The sequence below is a fragment of the Spermophilus citellus genome, assembly GCF_964194105.1.
Source record: "Spermophilus citellus genome assembly, chromosome: 18".
Taxonomy (NCBI): Eukaryota; Metazoa; Chordata; class Mammalia; order Rodentia; family Sciuridae; genus Spermophilus; species Spermophilus citellus.
The window spans coordinates 7,020,672-7,041,765 of record NC_138200.1 but is presented as its reverse complement, the minus strand read 5'-3'; the positions used below and the strand labels follow the sequence as shown (position 1 = coordinate 7,041,765).

At 49.1% G+C, this 21,094-nt stretch overlaps 1 protein-coding gene and 1 long non-coding RNA gene across 2 annotated transcripts; one reads left to right on the top strand and one right to left on the bottom strand.

The window, feature by feature from the left end:
• The first annotated feature begins 458 nt into the window (after positions 1-458).
• Positions 459-14,527, top strand: RCN3 (reticulocalbin 3). The gene is made up of 7 exons (XM_081274577.1): positions 459-597; positions 970-1,217; positions 4,042-4,244; positions 5,908-6,080; positions 11,247-11,307; positions 13,265-13,464; positions 14,014-14,527. The coding sequence occupies exons 2-7, from the start codon at positions 976-978 to the stop codon at positions 14,119-14,121; spliced, it is 987 nt and encodes a 328-aa protein (XP_081130703.1). The 5' UTR covers positions 459-597; positions 970-975; the 3' UTR covers positions 14,122-14,527.
• Positions 14,528-15,536: 1,009 nt separating this feature from the next.
• LOC308637934 lies at positions 15,537-18,461 on the bottom strand. The gene is made up of 2 exons (XR_014019703.1): positions 16,517-18,461; positions 15,537-16,267 (listed from the first exon to the last, which is right to left on the bottom strand). It is a non-coding gene; the product is annotated as an uncharacterized lncRNA (long non-coding RNA).
• Positions 18,462-21,094: the final 2,633 nt, after the last annotated feature.

The following is a 21,094-nucleotide window of genomic DNA, read 5'->3' as shown; positions in this document are numbered from 1 at the left end:
GCCCTGTTCCACAGAAGGGAATGCCTCCTCCAGACCCCGGTTCTGCTCTTACCACTTGGACGAAGGGAAAGGGAGAAAAACACACCTCTTTTGTTTTTGGTGGGGATTGAACTCAGGGGCACGGGACCACATCCCAGCCCTATTGTGAGTTTTATTTAGAGACGGGGTCTCGCTGAGTTGCTCAGCGCCTCGCCGTAGCTGAAGCTGGCTTTGAGCTCGCGATCCCCCTGCCTCAGCCTCCCTGGCTGCTGGGACTACCGCGCCGCCTAAACCTCTCTCTTTTGAGGCCCGCTCGAGGTGGTCGCCCGGCGCCCCGACGCCTGCCGGGAGTTGTAGTTCTCCCCCGCCGCGTCGCTCCGGCGTGGCCCACCCAGCCTTCCCCCGTCGCCCAGTTGTCTTTTGTGGACGTGGCGAGGGGCTGCGGCGGCGCTCCCCGCGCTCACTGACCCCGCCCCCGGGACCCTCGCGCGCGCTCATTGGGCGGAGGGCGGGGCCTCTGCGCTCCCGGGGCGGGGCCTAACTGGAGAGTCGCCAAATTGGGCATCTTTGGAAGAAGGCACTGCGGAGTGTGGCGAGCGAAGGGAATCTGGCAACCGGGTAAAGGATGGGTTTGGGGGGCTCGGGTCAAGCGCAAGGGTCCCAGTCGAAACCCTTGGGGAGCCTCCCTGATCCTCCCTGGCCAACACTGTATCCTGCTCTTTGCGTGGGACGTGCGCCACGTCTCCTCCTGAACCCACCCTCGGCTCCGGAATCCTTCTGGGACTCTTTCAGAAGATCTGGGCTTCACAGATGGAGTTACCTCTGAGTATCCTGCCCTTTCCCCCATCACCAGCCCTTCTTGAGCCAAAACATTTTGTAGTCAACTCCCATCTCTCTGTCCTGACCTAAGCAATCCCCTCCCTCCTCCGTCTGTCCCCTTTCTGTTTTCGTTCCTATGTTCCCTGACTCCTGGCCTCTGTCACTCCCCAGGGACAGATGATGTGGCAACTATCATTTCTGCTGCTTCTATTGCTGCTGAGGCGCGGGGCACTGGGGAAGCCGTCCCCTGACGCTGGCCCTCATGGCCAGGGGAGGGTGCACCAGGCGGCCCCTCTGAGCGAGGCCCCTCATGATGATGCCCACGGAAACTTCCAGTATGATCACGAGGCTTTCCTCGGACGGGAAGTGGCCAAGGAATTCGACCAGCTCAGCCCAGAGGAGAGCCAAGCTCGTCTGGGGTAGGAGAGAGATTTGGGGGTGGGAGTATTCAGAGGTGGGGGTTTGGGGGAAGAGATGATATCATTTATGAGGGGATAGAGGCAGGGGACTGGGAAAGAGATGGCATGGACTGGATAGGACTTTGGTTCTTTATGAGAATCCAAGAATAAAGTTCTACTTCTCCTCCTGGAGAAAACCACATGTAAATATTGAGGCCTCAAGCCAGGCGCAGTGGTGCATGCCTGTAATCCCAGTGACTCGGCAGGGTGAGGCAGGAGGATGAAGGGTTCAAACCCAGCTTTAGCAAAAGCGAGGCCCTAACTAACTCAGTGAGATCCTGTCGCTAATGAAATATAAAAAAGGGATGGGGATGTGGCTCAATGGCTGAGTGCCCCTGGGTTCAATCCCTAGTACAAAAAAATAAAATAAATAAAATAAAAAATAAGAAGCCTCAAGATATGACCTTTGAGGGCAGCAAAATCTGGAGTCCAATTCTACCCCCACATGACTCTGTCTCTTTGTCGCAGATACCTCCCTTTCTTGAGCCTCGGTTCCCTGTTTTGTAAATGGGTCACCAGTTCACTGTGTCAGGGATCCACAGGGAAAATAAGATTTGGTGCAGATGGAGCCCAACTGGGGGAGGAGGATGGCTGAGCCCTGAGTTTCAGGGTGAGTTAGGTTGAATGGGGTCGTGTCTAATCTTTGTGTTGGGGAGATAAGGTCAGAGTGGCTCTGCGGACGCGAAGACTATGCAACCATTCCCCACTCTGAGTGTGTATTCTGATGATGCTCATTCAGCCCATAGATGTTTATTGAGCACCTATCATGTTCTGCATGATAAAGTCACAGCAGTGAACAAATCAGACAAAACCCACTGCCCATGTGAAGTTTACATTGTAGTGAGGGAGACAATAATAATCCAATAAGTATAAAATGCATCAAATAGAGAGAAATGCATCAGAGAAAAATAAAGCAAGGGAGGGAGGAGTGTGGAGGGGAAAGTTGGTGGAGGGAGAGGGTTGCAATTTTAAACAGGGGAGTGGGAGGAGTGGGAGGAGTGGGAGGGGGGCCTCAATGAGAAAGCAATATCTCTGACCCATGTGAGTATCTGGAGGAGTAGCATTCTAGGCAGAGGGAATAGTAAGTGCATGGGCCCTGAAACTGCAGTGGGCCTGGTATGTTTGAGGAACAGTGAGGCCCATGTGGCTGGAAACAGTGAGCAATGGGGAGAGGAAGAGGGCAAAGAGGGAACAGAGGGGTCATATCCTGCTGGGCCTTTTGGATCATAGTGACAAGCTAAGCTGTTCCATGAATGAAATGAGAACCATAGAAGGCTCTGAGCAGAGGGAAGAGGTGAGCTGACTTAACAGAATTCCTCCAGCTGTTAGTGGGAAGAGACTCTAGGGAAGCAAGAAGCCGGAAGCCCGGCAAGGAAGCAATTGCAACAATCCAAGCAGGAGACATGGTGATGGTGGCTAGATGAAGGTGGAGACCTAAGTGACCCGGGCAGGTGTGCAGGCTGGAAAATTGTGAGTGGATGGGAATGGGTGAAGAGTAGTGAGGCTGGGCACTGCAGTGCACACCTGTAATCCCAGCGAGTGGGGAGGCTGAGGCAGGAGGACTGTAAGTACAAAGTCAGCCTCAGTCACTTAGGGAGGCCCTAAGCAACTCAGTGAAAACCTGTTTCTAAATAAAATATAAAAAGGGGCTAAGGATGTGGCTCAGTGGTTAAGCACCCCTGGGTTCAATACCTAGTATCAAATTATAATAATAATAACAATAATAACAACAACAACAGTGGCAGGACACCACACTTCGCACAGCACTAACTACAATGCCAAGCACTTTCAAGGTGCTGTACATAGTTTAATTTAGTTAATCCTTAAGTCACTCTGTCGAGTTGGTATTGTTATTTAGCTCCTTTTTACAGCGGGTTAAGTGAAGCACAGAGGGGAAGTCAGTTGCCCAAGGCCACCGAGCTGGCAAGAAGAGGAGGTACGATTCGGGCCTAGAATGCCTGACTGTGGACCCAGAGGCATCTGGACTTTCAGAGCAGAATGTGAGTTCCAAGGACAGGGCCGGCCCTGATGGACCCTGGCAGAGACAGCCTGGCGCCTGCGGGGAACTGCAACTCCAGGAGGGCTGGGTGGTTGACCAGGACTGCAGCAGGGTCCCCAGGAGAGAGGGGAGGGGCTACAGAGTCGTCAGAAGAAGCCTAAAATGCCACCTAAAGTGGCCTGACATGCGACCGGGAGGCGCACTGCAGGCCAGCAGAACATGGAAAAGCAAGAGTTGCGGGGTTGCTTGTGAAAGACTCAGAGTGGAGCTGAAGGGAGAGGGACCTGAAATTGACCCGTGCAGCCAAGGGGAAGGGGCAGGACCTGAGACGGCGAGGGCTGGGGTTTCAGAGCCAGTCCTGGGACCGGTGCTGGGGCTTCAGAGCCAGTCCCGGGACCGGTGCCCCGCGGGCTAGGGGAGAATGGGATCCAGGCTCCTGCACCCCGCCCCACCTCGGTTCCGAGAGGTTGGAGCTGGTGCAGGGTGTGGGGTGAGGCCCCAGTGCAGGGCGTGGCGCTGAATCGTGCTGGGTCCTTTCACGCGACCCCAATTGGAAAGGGGAAGACTGGCCTCTGGGGGCGGCATCTTGGTCGAGAGGCGGGACCTGTGGCAAGCGCGGTCCCAAGTAACAAGTGTCCCTCCTGGATTCGCCCGCAGATGGTGGGCTGCATTTTCAGCTCTGCATGGGGGCGGGGTTCTATCTCGCTGGGGGCGTGGCTTTGTGCATGGGGCGGGGCCTGAGATGGGCGGGCCCAAGACTGACATGTGCTCCTCCCTGACCTGCAGGCGGATCGTGGATCGCATGGACCGCGCTGGGGACGGGGACGGCTGGGTGTCGCTGGCCGAGCTTCGCTCGTGGATAGCGCACACGCAGCAGCGACATATACGCGACTCGGTGAGCGCGGCCTGGGACACGTACGACACGGACCGCGACGGGCGTGTGGGTTGGGAGGAGCTGCGCAACGCCACCTATGGCCACTACGCGCCCGGTACGCGGCGAGACTCCCCACAGCACACTGTGACCCTGACCATCTTGACTCTTCGTCTTGAGGACCCTTAGCCCATTACAAAGAATTCCTACCTTTGCCCCGATCCACTTTTAGGACCCGTCACTCCTGAAACTCCCTATTTCGACCTGTTGCTTTTCTGATTTCTGTTGGTTTTTCTGATTTCCACACCTCTATGACCCCGTGACTGGCGACTTTACATCTCTGGCCAGGGACACCTGCTTCGTTTTCCTGATCCCTGACCTGTGACTTCATCCTAAAACTCTCAAAGCTATTTGCCCTGACCCCTGACTCGTAGTTTTTCCTCTCTGTTCCAACACCCTAGCCCCAGGCCCCTCAGGGCTCTTACTTTCTCCCTCCTGCCTCAGGGCCTCACCCCTTTCACTGCTGCCCGCTGCTCCAGGGGGGCTTTCCACACTGAGAGCTGACTCTGGCCCTTTCCTCCTCAAGGATCCCGTGGGTCCCAAGGAGACTGTCACAGGTCCTGCCTGGCCTTTCTAACTCTACAGCTTTTTTTTTTTTTTTTTTTTTTTGATATATATATATTTTAGTTGTAGATGGTTACAATACCTTTGTTTTATTTATTTTTATGGCGCTGAGACTCAAATCCAGCGCCTTGCTTGTGTGAGGCAAACGCTGAGCCACAACCCCAGCCCCTCTCCAGCTTTTTTTTTTTTTTAATATTTTTTAGTTACCAACGGACCTTTATTTTATTTATTGATATGTGGTGCTGAGAATCAAACCCAGTGCCTCACACATGCTAGAAAAGCGCTCTGCCACTGAGCCACAACCCCAGTCCCCAGCTTTTTTTTGGGGGGGGGTACCAGGGATTGAACTCAGGGGCACTGACCACTGAGCCACTCCCCCAGCCCTATTGTCTCACGGAGTTGCTTAGCGCCTCACTTTTGCTGAGGCTGGCTTTGAACTCTGGATCCTTCTGCCTCAGCCTCTTGAGCTGCTGAGGTTACAAGCCTGTGCCACCCCGCTGGCCCCAGCTTTGTTTTTTATTTTTAAAAACTTTTTTTTTTGTGTGTGGTGCTGGAGATTATTATGCATGTGAGGCAAGCCTTCTACCAACTGAGCTATATCCCCAGCCCTATTTTTTTTTTTTTTGCATTTTTCTGCCCCAATGGATCATGTGTGGTTTCCTCCACCTCACCAACACTCAGACCTCTACACTCTGCACATACCGTTCCCTCTGAAATGCCCATTTTCCTCCTCTGTCAAGGAACCTAAGTTAGTACAACTTATAACATCAGAGCAGGACTTTGGGGCCAAATGGCTGAGTGTCAACTCAAAGTCCACTGTTCCTGCTTGCAGGCCCTTGGGGCAAGTTATTCCTTTCTTTGGGACTCAATTTTCTCACTCAGGAAGTGAGAATAAATGGAAGAACCCACTTTATTTGCTTTTTGGAGGATTAAATGTAATACTGTAGGTAAAGAGTTTACCATAAAATAAATAAGCTTTCACTTAGCTAATATAGAGAGTATATTATAAATGTATATAATAATTTTATATGTAAATATATATAAATTATTGATATATATTAATTCTTTTGACTCCCATGGAAGTCTTCTCGTCCCCTGAGTTGGGTCTCCTTTGTCTCTTCCTAAGCTGTCTCTCATAGAGCTCTGTCCTTGTCCAGGGGAAGAATTTCATGATGTAGAGGATGCGGAGACCTATAAGAAGATGCTGGCTCGGGATGAGCGACGTTTCCGGGTGGCTGACCAGGATGGGGACTCCATGGCCACTCGCGAGGAGCTGACAGCCTTCCTACACCCAGAGGAGTTTCCTCACATGCGGGACATCGTGATCGCTGTGAGTGAGGGTGGGAGGAATCCACTCCCTGCCTCAGACCCACGGTGTGACCCCAGGTCCCGCCTCCCGGACTTACCTGGGGCAGACAGATAGTCACCTTGGTTCCCTGCATCTTCCCCAGGAAACCCAGGCCATGAACATATCAGAGGAAGGTAACACTTCCCATTTCAACTTCCCGATCGATGCCCAGTGTCTAATCTCTCCTTGCCAGACCTTTGTATGCTCACATTTGGGATCCAGGTCCCCAGCCTGCCCTCAGACTCTGAGACAACTCTTGCTAGTCCCTGTAATTTACAATTTCTTACAAGTTTTTGCCAAAACCTGGTCTATCATATAGCGAAAGGACTCCTCTCTCCCTTCTACTGAGGATTGAACCCAGGGGCACATTAACACTAAGCTACATCCCCAGCCCTTTTTATTTCTTATTTTATTTATTTATTTATTTTTTCTAAATTGGGAAGCCACATTTTTTTTTTAAGAGAGAGTGAGAGAGAGAGAGAGAGAGAGAGAGAGAGAATTTTTAATATTTATTTTTTAGTTCTCGGCGGACACAACATCTTTGTTGGTATGTGGTGCTGAGGATCGAACCTGGGCCGCACGCATGCCAGGCGAGCGCCCTACTGCTTGAGCCACATCCCCAGCCCTTTATTTCTTATTTAGAGACAGGGTCTTGTTAAGTTGCCCAGGCTGACCTCAAACTTGTATTACTACTGTCTCAGACTCCCGAGTCTCTGGGATTACCACTGTACCCAGCAAGATTTTTTTTTTTCTTATTATTAAAAAGTAGGGCTGGGAATCCCAGAGGCTAAGGCAGGAGGACTACAAGGTCAAAACCAGCCTCAGCAACTGAGCAAGATCCTGTCTCAAAATAGAAAATAAAAAAGGCTGGGGATGTGGCTCACTGGTTAACAACCACTAGGTTCAACCTCTGGTACCCACTACCCCCTGCCAGTGGGAGAGTGCTTGCCTAGCAGGCATCCCTCGGCTCTATCTCAGTACTGGACAAAAATAAAAGACTTAATATTTCATAACCTATTTCAGAACAGTTTTAGGTTCATGGTGGAACTGAGTGGAACAGAGTGCTATGGGGTTTCTAATGTGTCCCTGCCCCACCCCATGGAGCCTCCCTGACTATCAACATCCCCTACCAGATGGTACATGCCTTGCAGTTGATGATACTACATCCATATATATATATCACTGTCTCCCAGAATCCATAGTTTAATTAGGGCTCACTCTTAGTGGAAGAAATTTTTACTCATGTTCACCATACTTTTCACCATTTTCCGGTATTTTAAAAATCTTCTCAAATATTTCTCAAATAAGTAACATATGTATGTGGTTAAATGCCCAAAAGATACAAAAAAGATGAGTAATCTCTTCCCCTCGCCTGTTTCCCCATCACGACCTCCCAGTCCCATCCGCATAAGTAACCCCTTTCTTGTGTCCCCATTCTCAATGCTTCTCCAAGGAACTATGGAAAGGTGATTAGAACAGGGACTCTGGGGCCAGATGGCCTGGGTTCAGATCCTGGCCCTGCAAGCTGCACAACTGTGTGACCTTAGGCAAGTTACTTGACTTCCCTGGAACTTAATGTCCTCATTTGTAAAATGGTGGTGCTAATAAGGGACCCAAAATCAAAGGTTGTCATTGGGACTAGATGAGTCAGTAGAGGTAAAACTATAAAATTGGCCTGTGGTAAACACACCTCATACTTTTACCAACAGAATCACTTTTTGTATGTGTGGTGCTAGGACTAGAGTAAGTGCTCTACCACTAAGCCACACCTCCAGGCAACTATGATTTTTTATTATGATTATTATTTTTATATCAGAAACATGCATATCTTCTCTTTTTTAAAAATATTTTTTAGGTGTTAATGGACCTTTATTTTATTTATTGATACATGGTGCTGAGAATTGAACCCCGTGCTTCACACATGCTAGGCAAGCACTCTGCCACTGAGCCACAACCCCACCCTTTTTTGGGGGGGATGATACTAGGGATTGAATTCAGGGTCACTCGACCACTGAGCCACATCCCCAGCCCTATTTTGTATTTTATTTAGAGACAGGGTCTCACTGAATAGCTTAGTGCCTCACTTTTGCTGAGGCTGAGGCTGGCTTTGAACTTGTGATCCTCCTATCTTAGTGGGTGGGGGGGAGGATTACAGGGCTGTGCCACTGCATCCGGCCCTTCTCTTCTTTTTTTTTTTTTTTTTTTTTTTTTTTTTTTTTGGTGATGCTGGGGATCTAACCCAGGGCCTTGTGCATGCAAGGCAAGCACTCTACCAACTGAGCTATATCTCCACCCTCTGGCCCTTCTTTATCTCCCTTTTTATATAATTATTAGCACACTCTATTATGTTTCCCCCATATTCTGTTTTTTCACTTAACAATGTATTTTCTTAAAAAAAATACATCTTTGAGTGTTGTCACGTCTCATGACTAAAACACTCAGGGTCACTCCAGGTGAACTGGGCTGCACGAAATAATCACACAGGGACAGAGAAATACCTTTTTCTTTGGGTCTTGTGTCGGCTCCTCTGACCATAGGGGTCCATGGAAAGAAAGAGAGAGAGAGAGAGAAAGAGAAGAGAGAGCGCGAGAGAGCGCTGACCCCTTTTATTGGGGAGAAGCCATTCCAGTGAGGCAAGGGGTGAGGTTTCAGGGGATTGAGTCTAGCTTCCTGATGTCTGCTGTCAGCAGATTGACTGACATCTAGGGAGGCCACGCCCATCTCATGACTGTGTGGGGATCCAGTCAGAGCAAGCAAAAAGACCAGAGCAAGCCCCCAAACAGAGAGGCAACATGGGTCCAGGCCACTTTGAGCGCTCAACGCCCATCACTCACACACACACAGCCCATGGCTGGCTTTTGCCACATCTCCACATTCTCATCACTTAAGGCCAAGGGGCACTGGGTTCCTATGTGGCAGCTCCCGACAGAGGGTGTTCTGTATACACTTATGAGAAACGGTCCAATCCTCTTTTTCTTTTAGTTGTATATGGATGCAAGATCTTTACATTTTATTCATTTATTTATTTTTTAAACGTAGTGTTGAGGATTGAACCCAGGGCCTCAAGCATGCGAGGCAAGTGCTCTACCACTGAGCCACAACCCAGCTCCTGGTCTAATCCTTTTTGTAGCTACATAGTATTCCTGCAGCTGTGCTGTAATTTGCTTAACGGGATCTGTTGCAAGGCCACTGGGCTTGGTTCTGGTTGCTGCTGTTACACAGAAAGCAGAATAACCTTGAACAAACGGCTCACTGTTACACACATCAGTAGAAATACCTGTACTGCTGGCATGAAACTTTTGGGTCAATGAAGATGTGAATATGTAGCCATATTTATTGAACGTTATTTGTTCAGCTTCACAACAGCCCTTGGAGGTGGGGCTTCTGGTTCAGAGATATATGCTGAGGCCCAGAGAGGAGAGGTGGCATCTTGCTGCCCAGGGACATTGGCCAGCCTAGTCTGATCCACAGACTCCCCATCCCATAAAGCCCAACCTCCTTCTCTTACAGCAGATAATATTGCAATGTCCCTTTATCCTCCCAAGTTTACATCATTTGAGAAATGTTACCTGAGCATGTCCTACAGCAGACACCCTTCTAACCCCTGCCACCTTGATTTAACCATCATGGCAATCCATGCAGCTGGGCTGTCGTTTTTGTTTTATAGCTAAGGATAGCGAGGCACAGAAAGGTAAGGTGACTTGGCTGATAGCACCCAGATGAGAAATGATACGACTTGGATTCAAATGCAGAATCCATTGTCTAAAGCAGGGGTCAGCAAACGATAGCTCTCAGTTGAAATCTGGCCCATAGCCTGTTTTTGCAAATAAGGTTTTATTGTAACACAGCGATAGGCATTTACTTCCCTAGTGTGTGTGACTGATTTCAGAGTGCAAGTGCAGAGTCGAATCATCACAACAGAAACTGTGCAATATGAATAAAACAGAACTGCTGACTGTCTGACCTTTTACATAAAAAGTGCCTAAATTGTGGTCTAAACTGATTTCTGTCTGCTTTTATGTTTATGGACAATGTTACCTACTACACACTGGATTTCAAAACATGAATATCAGCTGCAACTTTACTGTAGAATAAAAACTAAAAGAATATCATTCACAATAAATAATAGGGATTTCACTATGTTAGTGTTGTAGATTTATCAGATTTAGAAACCATACAGGACAACTGGGTGTGGTGGCGCACATTGTAATCCCAGCGGCTCAGGCAGAGGGATAGCAAGTTCAAAGCCAGCCTCAGCAACTTACCAAGGCCCTAAGCAACTCAGTGAGACCCTGTCTCTAAATAAAACACAAAATAGGGCTGGGGATGTGGCTCAGTGGTCGAGTGCCCCTGAATTCAATCCCCAGTACCCTCCCCATCAAAAAAGTATTTTCCATACAATATTTTATCTTAGTAAAAGTATATATCCCCTACAACATTTGGGACATATTTATACTGAGCAACAATTTGCTTATTTGAAATACAGATAGAACTCATCCTGTAATATAAGTATACCCCAAATATTGGGTGGAAATTATACTAAAGAATTATATGTTGTTCTTCTGGAATTCAACTGTAATTGGTGTGCTGTATTTTATCTGTCCATTCTAAATTTTTAGTTGAAACTTAACTGCTCAGAGACATGGGGTGTCAGATGTCTGCACTATCTTATAATAAACTAATTTGAATGTAAAAGTGGGGAACAGAAGCTGTTTAGTTCAACAAGTCCAGAAAAAGCAGAGTAGAGATGTTGCGGGTGCATCAGAACAGCCCATAAGTGCGCTGTGCCTGTAGATAAAGCAGACTGAGGGTCTGGGTTCTGCTAAGGTGAAGGGGTCTCTGCCTTACGCATGTGTTGGTGGGGCGTGAGAGAGTGGTTAGGGAGGCAGACATGAACCTACATAGTGCTGGACATTGGGGTCCCCTGGTTCTTGCCCACTAAGTGCAGGTCGTGGCTACACCATCATGAACCCCAGAAAGTTCCTAAATTTCCTACATGCCCCCCACTATTGCAGCTGCTCCATTGCTTGCCCCACAGCCATCCCAGAGCCAATTTCCCCAAGAGAACTTCACATCCGGACCCCAGGTTCCAGCCACCCTTGGGAGACGGGTGCACTGAGCTCCCGCCCGATTCCTCTTTCTTTCTAGGAAACCTTGGAAGACCTGGACAAGAACAAAGATGGCTATGTGCAAGTGGAGGAGTACATTGGTGAGTGGAACCCATTTCTGTGGTGCGCCTGTCCTTCCTGTGCGTGGTGGCACCAGGTACATACTGTCTGTAGGAGAGCAGCCGCCCTCTGAAGTGGAGACGAGGACATTGCTTCAGTTCCTGCTTCACCTGGCGTTTACCCAGCACCTTCTGTTAAATTATTTATTTAATTCTGGTACTGGGGATTAAATTCAGGGTGCTCTATCATTTAGCCACATCCCCAGCTCTTTTATGTTTTGAGACAGGGTCTAGGTTGCTGAGGGTGGCCTCAAACTTTCAATCCTCCTGCCTCAGCCTCCTGAGTCTCTGGCTGGTGTATTACTTTGGCTCCATTGTAAAGTAGAGCCATTATAAGTTGGACTTCATCTCCCCTGACCGAGATCACCTCCTTATCAGAGGTGGGCAGGACTTGAGTGGGGGCAGGCGGCCCCAAATTTCCATCCTGATGCCCAGGCTGGGCCGCTTCCCTTCCCTGGGGGCTCCAGGGACCCATGGGTGGGCAGGACCCCAAGATCCCCCAAAGAAATGTAACTGCTCAAAGGTGCAAGGAAGCGAATGAGGGAAGAGGACTGAGCTCACACCTGACCCCCTGGGGATGGAGTCAGGGAAGATGGGGGAAGCTGGGTGTCAGCTGTGAGCCTCCTGCTACTCCCCACCTGCCACCTTCCAGCCCCACGACTGTCACTGAGCCCCATAATGGCTCTATGCCTTGGTCTCCTCATCTATAAATAGGGGTGATACAGCCCCCGCCATGTGTACCCACACATGTGAGTTAACTCATGAGCAGGTCTTGGCCACGGACACATGGGCTGGGAAACGCTGGCTTCTGTCAGGGTGATCAGCCTGGGTTTCCTCTTGGGGTGACAAAAGCATTCTGGAATTAGACAGAAGTCTGGTTTCACAGCATTGTGAATGTACTAAATGTCAGTAATGGGAAATTTTGTTATATGTTTTCTTTTTTCTTTTTTTGGTGCTGGGGATTGAACCCAAGGCCCTGTACATGCAAGGCGAGTACTCTACCAACTGAGCTACATCCCCAGCCCCTATTTTTTTTTTTTTTAACCACAATTAAGAGCTACACACAACTCCCACCACTGTGATCATTTCCTATAGGAAAGAATCAAAGCTGGCCTGGAGCAGTGGTGCAGGCATATAATCCCAGCGACTTGGGAGGCTGAAGCAGGAGCATTGCAAGTTCAAAGCCAGTCTCAGTAATAACAAGGCACTAAGCAACTCAGTGAGACCCTGTCTCTAAATAAAATATAAAATAGGTCTGAGGATGTGGCTCAGTGGTTGAGTGCCCCTGAGTTCAATCCCTGTACCCCCCCCCAAAAAAAAAGAATCAAAGTTGAGCACGGTGGCACACACTTATAATCCAGCAGTTTGGGAGGCTGAGGCAGGAGTATTGCAAGCTTGAGGCCAGCCTCAGCAATGTAGCAAGACTCTGTCTCAAAATAACAAATGAAAAGGGCTTGGGGTGTAGCTCAGTAGTTGAATGCCTCTGGGTTCCAGCCCCAATAAGTGCAAAAGGGAGGAGGAGGAGGAGGAGGAGGAGGAGGAGGAATTGAAGCCAATGAGAGACTCCTACGAGGACAAATTAGAGCCAGCCAGACTGTTCTGAGGGAAGGTTCTAGTATTTCCTCTTTTCTGGCCTTCTTTCTCCCTCCTCAAAGGTCTGCTCTGTGCCAGGCTCTGGGCCACCCAACTCACAGTATCATGTGTGCATTAACCAGATCTGTCATTCAGTCAATTAAGCAAATCAATTTCATATGCTACATAGTGATCGCCTGGAAGTCGGGTTTGTTACTAATTCCAGTTAAGCAGAAGGAAAACTAAGAGTGAAGTGAGTTGCCCCAGGTCGTGGGCCGGGAAGTGTCAGAGCCACGGTTGGATCCCAGGCCTGCTGGGCCCCCAGAGCTGCCCCTGACCTCACCGGTTCTCTCTGTCCTGGTCCCAGCCGATCTGTACTCGGAGGAGCCTGGCGAGGAGGAGCCGGCCTGGGTGCAGACAGAGCGGCAGCAGTTCCGGGACTTCCGGGATCTCAACAAGGACGGGCGGCTGGATGGCAACGAGGTCGGTCACTGGGTGCTGCCACCCTCCCAGGACCAGCCACTGGTGGAGGCCAACCACCTGCTGCATGAGAGCGACACAGACAAGGTGTGCCGTGGGGCAAGGCAGGCGCTCGGGAGGGTGTTGGGCTGCTGTGTGGCCATGGGCCCGACCTGGGCAGTGGAGGGATAAAGACAGAGGGACAGAAGCTGGGTGCAGTGGCCCTCGCCTGTGATCCCAGCCTCTCAGGAGGCTGAGGCAGGAGGACTGCAGGTTCAAGGCCAGCCAGCCTTGGCAATTTAGTGAGACCCTGTCTCAAAAAAAAAAAAAAAAAAAAAAAAAAAAACCTGGTGATAGAGTCAGCGACAGAGCAGCCTGGGTCCACTCCTCAGTGCTGCAAAAGACAAAAGGAAAGTAGGAAAAGAAGGGAAAAAAGAAAGGAGGAAAGGAAGGAAAAGCGGCGGGGATGTCACTCAGTGAGAGCACCCTGGGCGCAATCCCAGTTCCAGAAAAAAAAAAAAAAAGACGGATGGAGATCCAGCGGGAGAGGGGATAGAGATGGGGGAAGGGACACAGACCTGAGGGACATACTTAGACGCAGGCAGGGGTCCCACAAGCAGAGCAGTTGTCCCTGCTGACCTCTGACCCTCCCTCCAGGACGGGCGTCTGAGCAAAGCCGAGATCCTGGGCAACTGGAACATGTTCGTGGGCAGCCAGGCCACCAACTACGGGGAGGATCTGACCCGGCATCACGATGAGCTCTGAGGCCCAGCATGCCCACTCCAGCCCATGGTCCCACCCGGTGACCTGAGGAGGGGCCGCAGCGGCCAGCCCCCTCCCAATGCAGCCCTGCAGGATGCGGACTTATCCCCATGGCCCCTGGCCCCTGGGCTCTCAGGGATCCACCTGTGTCAGCTCCTCTCCCCAAGATACCTGGGGCCCGCCCGTCCCACCCAGGGGCTCTCTATTTCTCACCGGCAGAATCTTCCAGCCCAGATCCAGGGGCCCTCCCCTCCGGTTTGGTTTCCAAGAACCTCCTCTAACTGCCCCAGCCCCAAATCTGAGCCTCGACCACAATACAGAAACTCACCAGGGCCTCCCTGGGCCCCGCACTGCCCAGAGGACGCCTCCCCTCTGCAGGGAGGCAATAAAATCCAGCCCTGGGACCTTGTCTGTGTGTCCGTCTCTCTGAGCAGCTGTGATCGGCAGGGGAGCATGCCGGATCTGGGGGTTCAGGCAGGAGGGGACAAAACACTTGAAGGAAGGGTGCTGGTGTTGGTGGGGCTTGAGGGTGTTTGTGAGATGAATAATAAAACAAGCAGCCTGGACCCTGCAGCCCGCACAAGCCAGCCAGGAAGCCCTGTCCTGGGGGAGGAAGGAGATACATCAGCATCAAGTATTGTTCAGAGTGAGAGACGCTATAAAGCAGGGTAAGCAGCGAGCTACTGTGACTGGGAAAGGCCTCAGTGGTGAGCAGGGTGAGGGCACAGGGAAAGACAAGTTCCAAGGCCCTGAGGCAGGAGTGGGCCTGGTGTGTCTGAGCATCAGCAGGGGGCGGGGGGCGCAGCTGGAAATGAAAGGGCAGGAGGGGAAGGGCAGGAGGCCATGGCAGAAAGGGGCTGGCTGTGGTCAGGTCGTGGTGCTACATACTTGGTAGAATCTGAAAGAGAGACCCAGAGGAGGCAGGGACAGAATTTACTCTGACATGAGAGCCACTGGAGGGACCTGAACTGAGGAGGGTAATAAACTGACGTGGGTTAAACCAGGAACTTCTGCTGGACCCTAACCTGCCCTATCACTGGGATGTAGAAGCAGGATGCCGAAGAGAACGCGCTGTGGGGTTCCAATTTTAGGACACTTGAGAACAGGAAAAAAAGAGTTTAGGGGTTAGAGGTCGGGTTGGGGCCCCCCCTGGGTGTGGAGGGGTCAAAATGAGCCTGAAGGTTATTTCTGGGGGGCTGGGAAGTAGCCAATCCTTAATGCATGTGCTGCTTCCCAGTGTTGTTAAGCCTAAATGGATTTTTTTTAAGAGAGAGAGATTTTTTTTTAAAACTTTATTTATTTATTTATTTTTAAAGAGAGTGAGAGAGGAGAGAGAGAGAGAGAGAGAGAGAGAGAGAGAGAGAGAGAGAGAGAATTTCTTAATATTTATTTTTTAGTTCTCGGCGGACACAACATCCTTGTTGGTATGTGGTGCTGAGGATCAAACCCGGGCGGCACGCATGCCAGGCGAGCGTGCTACCGCTTGAGCCACATCCCCAGCCCCTAAATGGGTTTTTAAAATAATAAATAATATTAGCTTATCAATTTTAACAATGTATCACAGTAATGCAAGACACAACACTACGGAGCCTGGAATGAAGCTGAGTGTAGAGCACTTGCCTACCATGCATGACACCCTCAATTTGATCCCCAGCACTACAAAAAATAATAATAATTAATGATGATGGTGGTGATGGAAACATGGTAGGGTGAAGGGATAAATGTGAACTCTGGACTTTCCAGTATTTATTTTTTTTCCCAGTGCTGGGAACCAAACCCAGGGTCTCATGCATATCAGGCAAGGGCTCCACCACTGAGCTACACCCGAGTCCCACCACTGATTTGTTTTTTATTAACTTGAAACAGGTCTAAAAATTTTGGCTTATTAATTTAAAAAAAATGCTAAAAAATTAAGAAAACATCCCTTTTAAGGGATTCAAGACCCCTAGACCTATCCCCTAAATTTGTCCCTTGGGAAAATGATGGAAATAACCAGAGTTATACAAAAATACAGACCAAAACATAGAAAACTGACATCTTAGGAACATGAAGCCGGTTGCCGTGGTGAATGCTTGTAATCCCAGAGACTCAGAAGGCTGAGGCAGGAGGATGCCAAGTGTGGGGCCAGCTTTAGCAACTCAGGAAGACCCTGTCTCAAAATAAAAAATAAAAATGTCTGAGGATGTTCCATCCTCAGCACCACATAAAACAGCACCCCTGGGTTCAATCCCCAATACCTAAAACAAAAACAAACCAAAAAACAAATGGAAGTAAAAAAGGGCCCAGGAATGAAACTCAGTAGTAGAGGCTGGCCTAGTATGTGAAAGGCAGACACTGAAAAAAACAGAATATTCGAGGTACCCCCCTTTCTAGTACCCTTCCAGATTTACATGCTTACCTTCTTGTCGCTTACTTCTTCCAACTAGGACTGTGGATTTCCCCCTGGTGTTTCAGCCACCACTCAAGACACAGGCTAGAACCCGCCCCAGGATAAATATACACTGCACAAAGTGGGGTGCAGTGGCTGCAGCCTGTAATAACATTGACTCAGGAGGCTGAGGCAGAAAGAGCGCAAGTTCAAGGCCAGCCTCAGCAATTTAGAGAGGCCCTCAGCAGCTTAGCAAGGCCCTGTCTCTAAATAAAAAATAAAAAGGGCTGGGGATGTGGCTCAGTGCTAAGTGCCCAGAGGTCAATCCCCAGTCAGTACTAAAAATAAATAAATTAACGGCTGTACAAATGAGAAACTCCCTCTGAGCCTTTCCTTTTCCTGAGTGTCAAGTCCCCTTAAGCTCCTGACTGCTTTTATCCATTTTCCATTACTTTTAGGAAATGTTTTATGTTTTATCCAGTTTTTCATAGTGATTTGGGCGAGTTTTGGAATTTGAATCCAAATATTGTCTGACTCCTGGCTTTTAATTACGATGACATTCTGCCCCCTAGTGGCTGGAGGTAGAGAACTGGTTTATGTGCATTAAGGGCGTATTTGTAGATCTCTGGGGCTTCAGGGACATGGCACCACAAGTTTGAGAACTTTTTTTTTTTTTTTTAATCACAGTAATACTCTCACACAACAACAACATTACTCGTACAGAACCACTTGTGATGGAATTCTGCTCAGTATCTTGTCGCCTTAATGTCTCCCTGTAGAAGTGCTTTTGCTTAAAAAAGAAACAAAACTTGCTGGGTGTCATGGAAAAACCGTTGAGATTTGGGAGGATGAGGCAGGAGGATGGTAAATTCAAGGCCAGCCTCAGCAATTTACCAAGACCCTGTCTAAAAATAAAAACTAAAGAAGATTGGGGATGTAGCTTTGTGGTAGAGTGCCCCTGGGTTCCCAGTACAAAAACCCAAACAAACAAACAAAACACTTTTGCATGTTTATTTATTTAGTAGTGCTCCTTACAGGCAGACAATGGTTTTGCAGTTCTGAGGATTGAATCTAAGGTCTGGAGCATGCCAGGCAAGTGCTGTAATATGGAGATAATATATCCCCAGCCTTTTTAATTTTGAGACAGGGTCTCCCAAAGGTGTAGAGACTAGCCTCAAATTTTTGATCCTCCTATCTCAGCCTCCTGAGTTGCTGGGATTACAGGTGTGCACCACAGTGCCTGGCTTATCCTAATTTTTTTTTTTTTTTACAACATAATTTTGCCTGTGGTTTCTTCTTTTCATTGTTATATACAGCTGTGAAACCCATTCTACTATTGATAAACCTTGGGGTTATTTCTAACTTGGGGATATTACAAATGAAGCTGCTATGAACATTCAGGTTCCTGTCTGTGTAGATTTTAGGTATGTGTGTAGGAGGCAGGTTGCTGGACCAGAGAGTGGGCGTATCTTTAGCTTCAATAGATATTGCCAATTGTTTCCCTGGTTTGCACACCCACCAGGGTGGTAGAAGCTTCCAGTTCCTCCACATTCTCACCAACACTTATCGGGAGGAAAGTTTGAACAGTCTCTTTTGCTTTTAGTTCTATTGTTGGTGACCTCTACATCTCCAGATCAGCAGCTCCAGTCCCCAGTCCCCAGCCAGTTCAGTGATGCTGGGAGGGGAGGAGCCAACTGGAGATCTGATTTAGTTTTTAAAGATGAGATAATATTCACACACCGTAAAACAAACTATTTGAAGTGTGTAATTCAGTTGTTTTTATTAAGTTGACAAGGTTGTGTGGCCATCACAGGACAATTTTCAGAATAATTTCTCCCATTTTTTTTTTCCAGTTTTCGGCGGACACATCTTTATTTGTATGTGGTGCTGAGGATCGAACCTGGGCCGCACGCATGCCAGGCAAGCGCTGCTACAGCGCGCTACCACTTGAGCCACATCCCCAGCCCCTCTCCCATTTTTTTTTTAAATAATTATTTATTTATTAGTTCTCAGCGGACACAACATCTTTGTTGGTATGTGGTGCTGAGGATCGAACCCGGGCCGCACGCATGCCAGGCGGGCGCGCTACCGCTTGAGCCACATCCCCAGCCCCCTCTCCCATTATTTAAAATCTTTTTTTTTTTTTTTTTTTTGGTACTGGGGATTGAACCCAGAGATGCCCTACCACCAAGCTACACCCCAGCCCTTTTCTTTTCAAATTTCTTGAGACAGGGTGTTGCTGGGATTTCAGCTGTGTGCTGCTGCACCAGGCCCATTTAAAATATCTTTCCAGAACTGTGATTGTGGCTCAGTGGTGAAGCGCTCGCCTAGCACATGTGAGGCACTGGGTTCCATCCTCAGCACCACATAAAACTAAAAAAGTAAAATAAAGGTATTGTGTCCATCTACAACTAAAAATAAAATAAAACCAAAGTCTCTTTACAAGTAATTCTAAGTGTCTTGATGCAGCAGGAGCCATCAGTGGCACCCTGCACACCACCAGTGCGTTTGGTTCTTGCTCTGAACTTGAGACTGAAATCTGCCCAGAAAAGGATTTGTCTCATTTCAAATCCTCTGAGCCTGCTGAGTCTGTGGTCCTACTCCTGCTTCCTTTCCTGGTTACCTTTGAAACATTGCACCAGAGATTAGAAGCCCCTTTTTTGAAGTGAGGACCTTGACCCACCGTCCTTCCCTAAAGTCAGAGGCTGTGGGGTAAAAGGACACTTGATGAAAACTGGAAGTCTATGTGGAGCAGGGTGGTAGTGGTTGCCTGCACCACACTTTAACAGGATCAGGGTCCTTTATTTATTTATTTTTTTTTTTTAAATTTTTTTAAAGAGAGAGTGAGAGAGGAGAGAGAGAATTTTTTTTTTTTTAGAGAGAATTTTTAATATTTATTTTTTAGTTCTCGGCGGACACAACATCTTTGTTGGTATGTGGTGCTGAGGATCGAACCCGGGCTGCATGCATGCCAGGCGAGCGCGCTACCGCTTGAGCCACATCCCCAGCCCAGGGTCCTTTATTTTTAACAGGGAATTAAATCCTGGGGAGCTTAACCACTGAGCCACATTCCCCAGCCCTTTTTGTATTTTATTTAGACACAGGGTCTGGCTGAGTTGCTCAGGGCCTTGCTACATTGCTGAGGCTGGCTTTGAACTCATGATCCTCCTGCCTAACCCTCCGGAGCTGCTGGGATCACAGCGCGCACCACTGGGCCTGGCTAGCATTGGGGTTCTGGAGGGGCTCTGAGAAAACTGACAGGGCTCGGGTAGTTGAGGGGCAGACAGGGGTTGGTGATGATCAGGGAAAGGGGATGATGGGACACACTCTGGGTTTAAAGGGATGGGGCTGGAGCTTGCTGGGGTGCTGGAGCAGGAACTGAGGGGGATTTCTGAGGGGCTGGGGGCACAAAGGATGGGGGAAAGTTGCGAATTGAGCTAGGTCTGGGGTGGTCTCTGGAAGCAGCTGGCCTCTGGGGCACTTGGCTTGTCACTCGCTTGAGCAGTGTGCCTCTGGGCACATGCCTTCTCAGCTTCTGTGGCCTGTTCTGAGATGAGCAGATGCACTCCTCTCCCTGGACTACGTAAATCAGGGTTCCAATGGGACTCGACTGAGAGGCCCAGTTCCATGGCAGGAACTGAGCCAGTTTCCAGGGGCTGGGGCCCCAGGAGTCAGGAGTGAGGGCCCTCAGGGACCTAGAGGTTCTGAAGTGTCGATGGGTGCAAACAGCAGGCCTGGGTAGCAGCCCAGGGTGCAAGGATAACACCACTGCCCTCCTGCTAAAACCTTTTCCTGAAGATGCACTGCCCCTGTCCTTCATAGGCCAAGCCTTGACCAAACAGCAGTCAAGGACACTCCCTTGGTTTCAGATGGCATCCTGGTCCTGTGAATCGTGTAAGGACACTGGAGTGATAAAGACCATTTGCTGAAGTGGAAAGTAGGCTGTTCACCAAACAGACTGTGCTTTGCCCTCTTGCCTGGTTGACAACCTGGGAGACTGGAAGCACAAGACCCAGGTACTGCTCTGAGGCAGGAATGTTCTTTAACTTTATAAAAATTTCACTTGACTGCATGTTCCAGTTTCCATACTACTCAGGGATCACTTTTGTTAATGTTCCCAAAAACAAAGCTTTAAGGGTCACAGCCCTCCTGGGCCAAGCCTGAACTCCACCAGGCCAGGTCCATGACTCTGCTCACCTCCACCCTCTCCCTTTTCCTCCCCCGCCCCCTTCAACCTGCACAGTACTTCACTGCCTCTGGGCCTTTGCACTTGCGGTTTCCTCTTCCTTCCAATCCTTCAGCAGTCAAGTGTGAGGGAGGGTGTGGTCAGGCCACATTTTCTAGACTGAAGGACGGGCCCTCTTACAGGGCCTTGGCTCCTTTGAACGTCAACACACTTCACTCAGGAAGGCTCTTCCTGCACATCGCATGTGCTTTAAACCTGTCAGAAGCTGGGACAGGGGTGGTGTATTGACAAAGGACCCAAGGAATTTCTTTTTTTTTTTTTAATATTTATTTATGTATTTATTTTTAGTTTTTTTTTTTTTTCCGGCGACACAACATCTTTGTATACGGTGCTGAGGATCAAACCCGGGCTGCACGCATGCC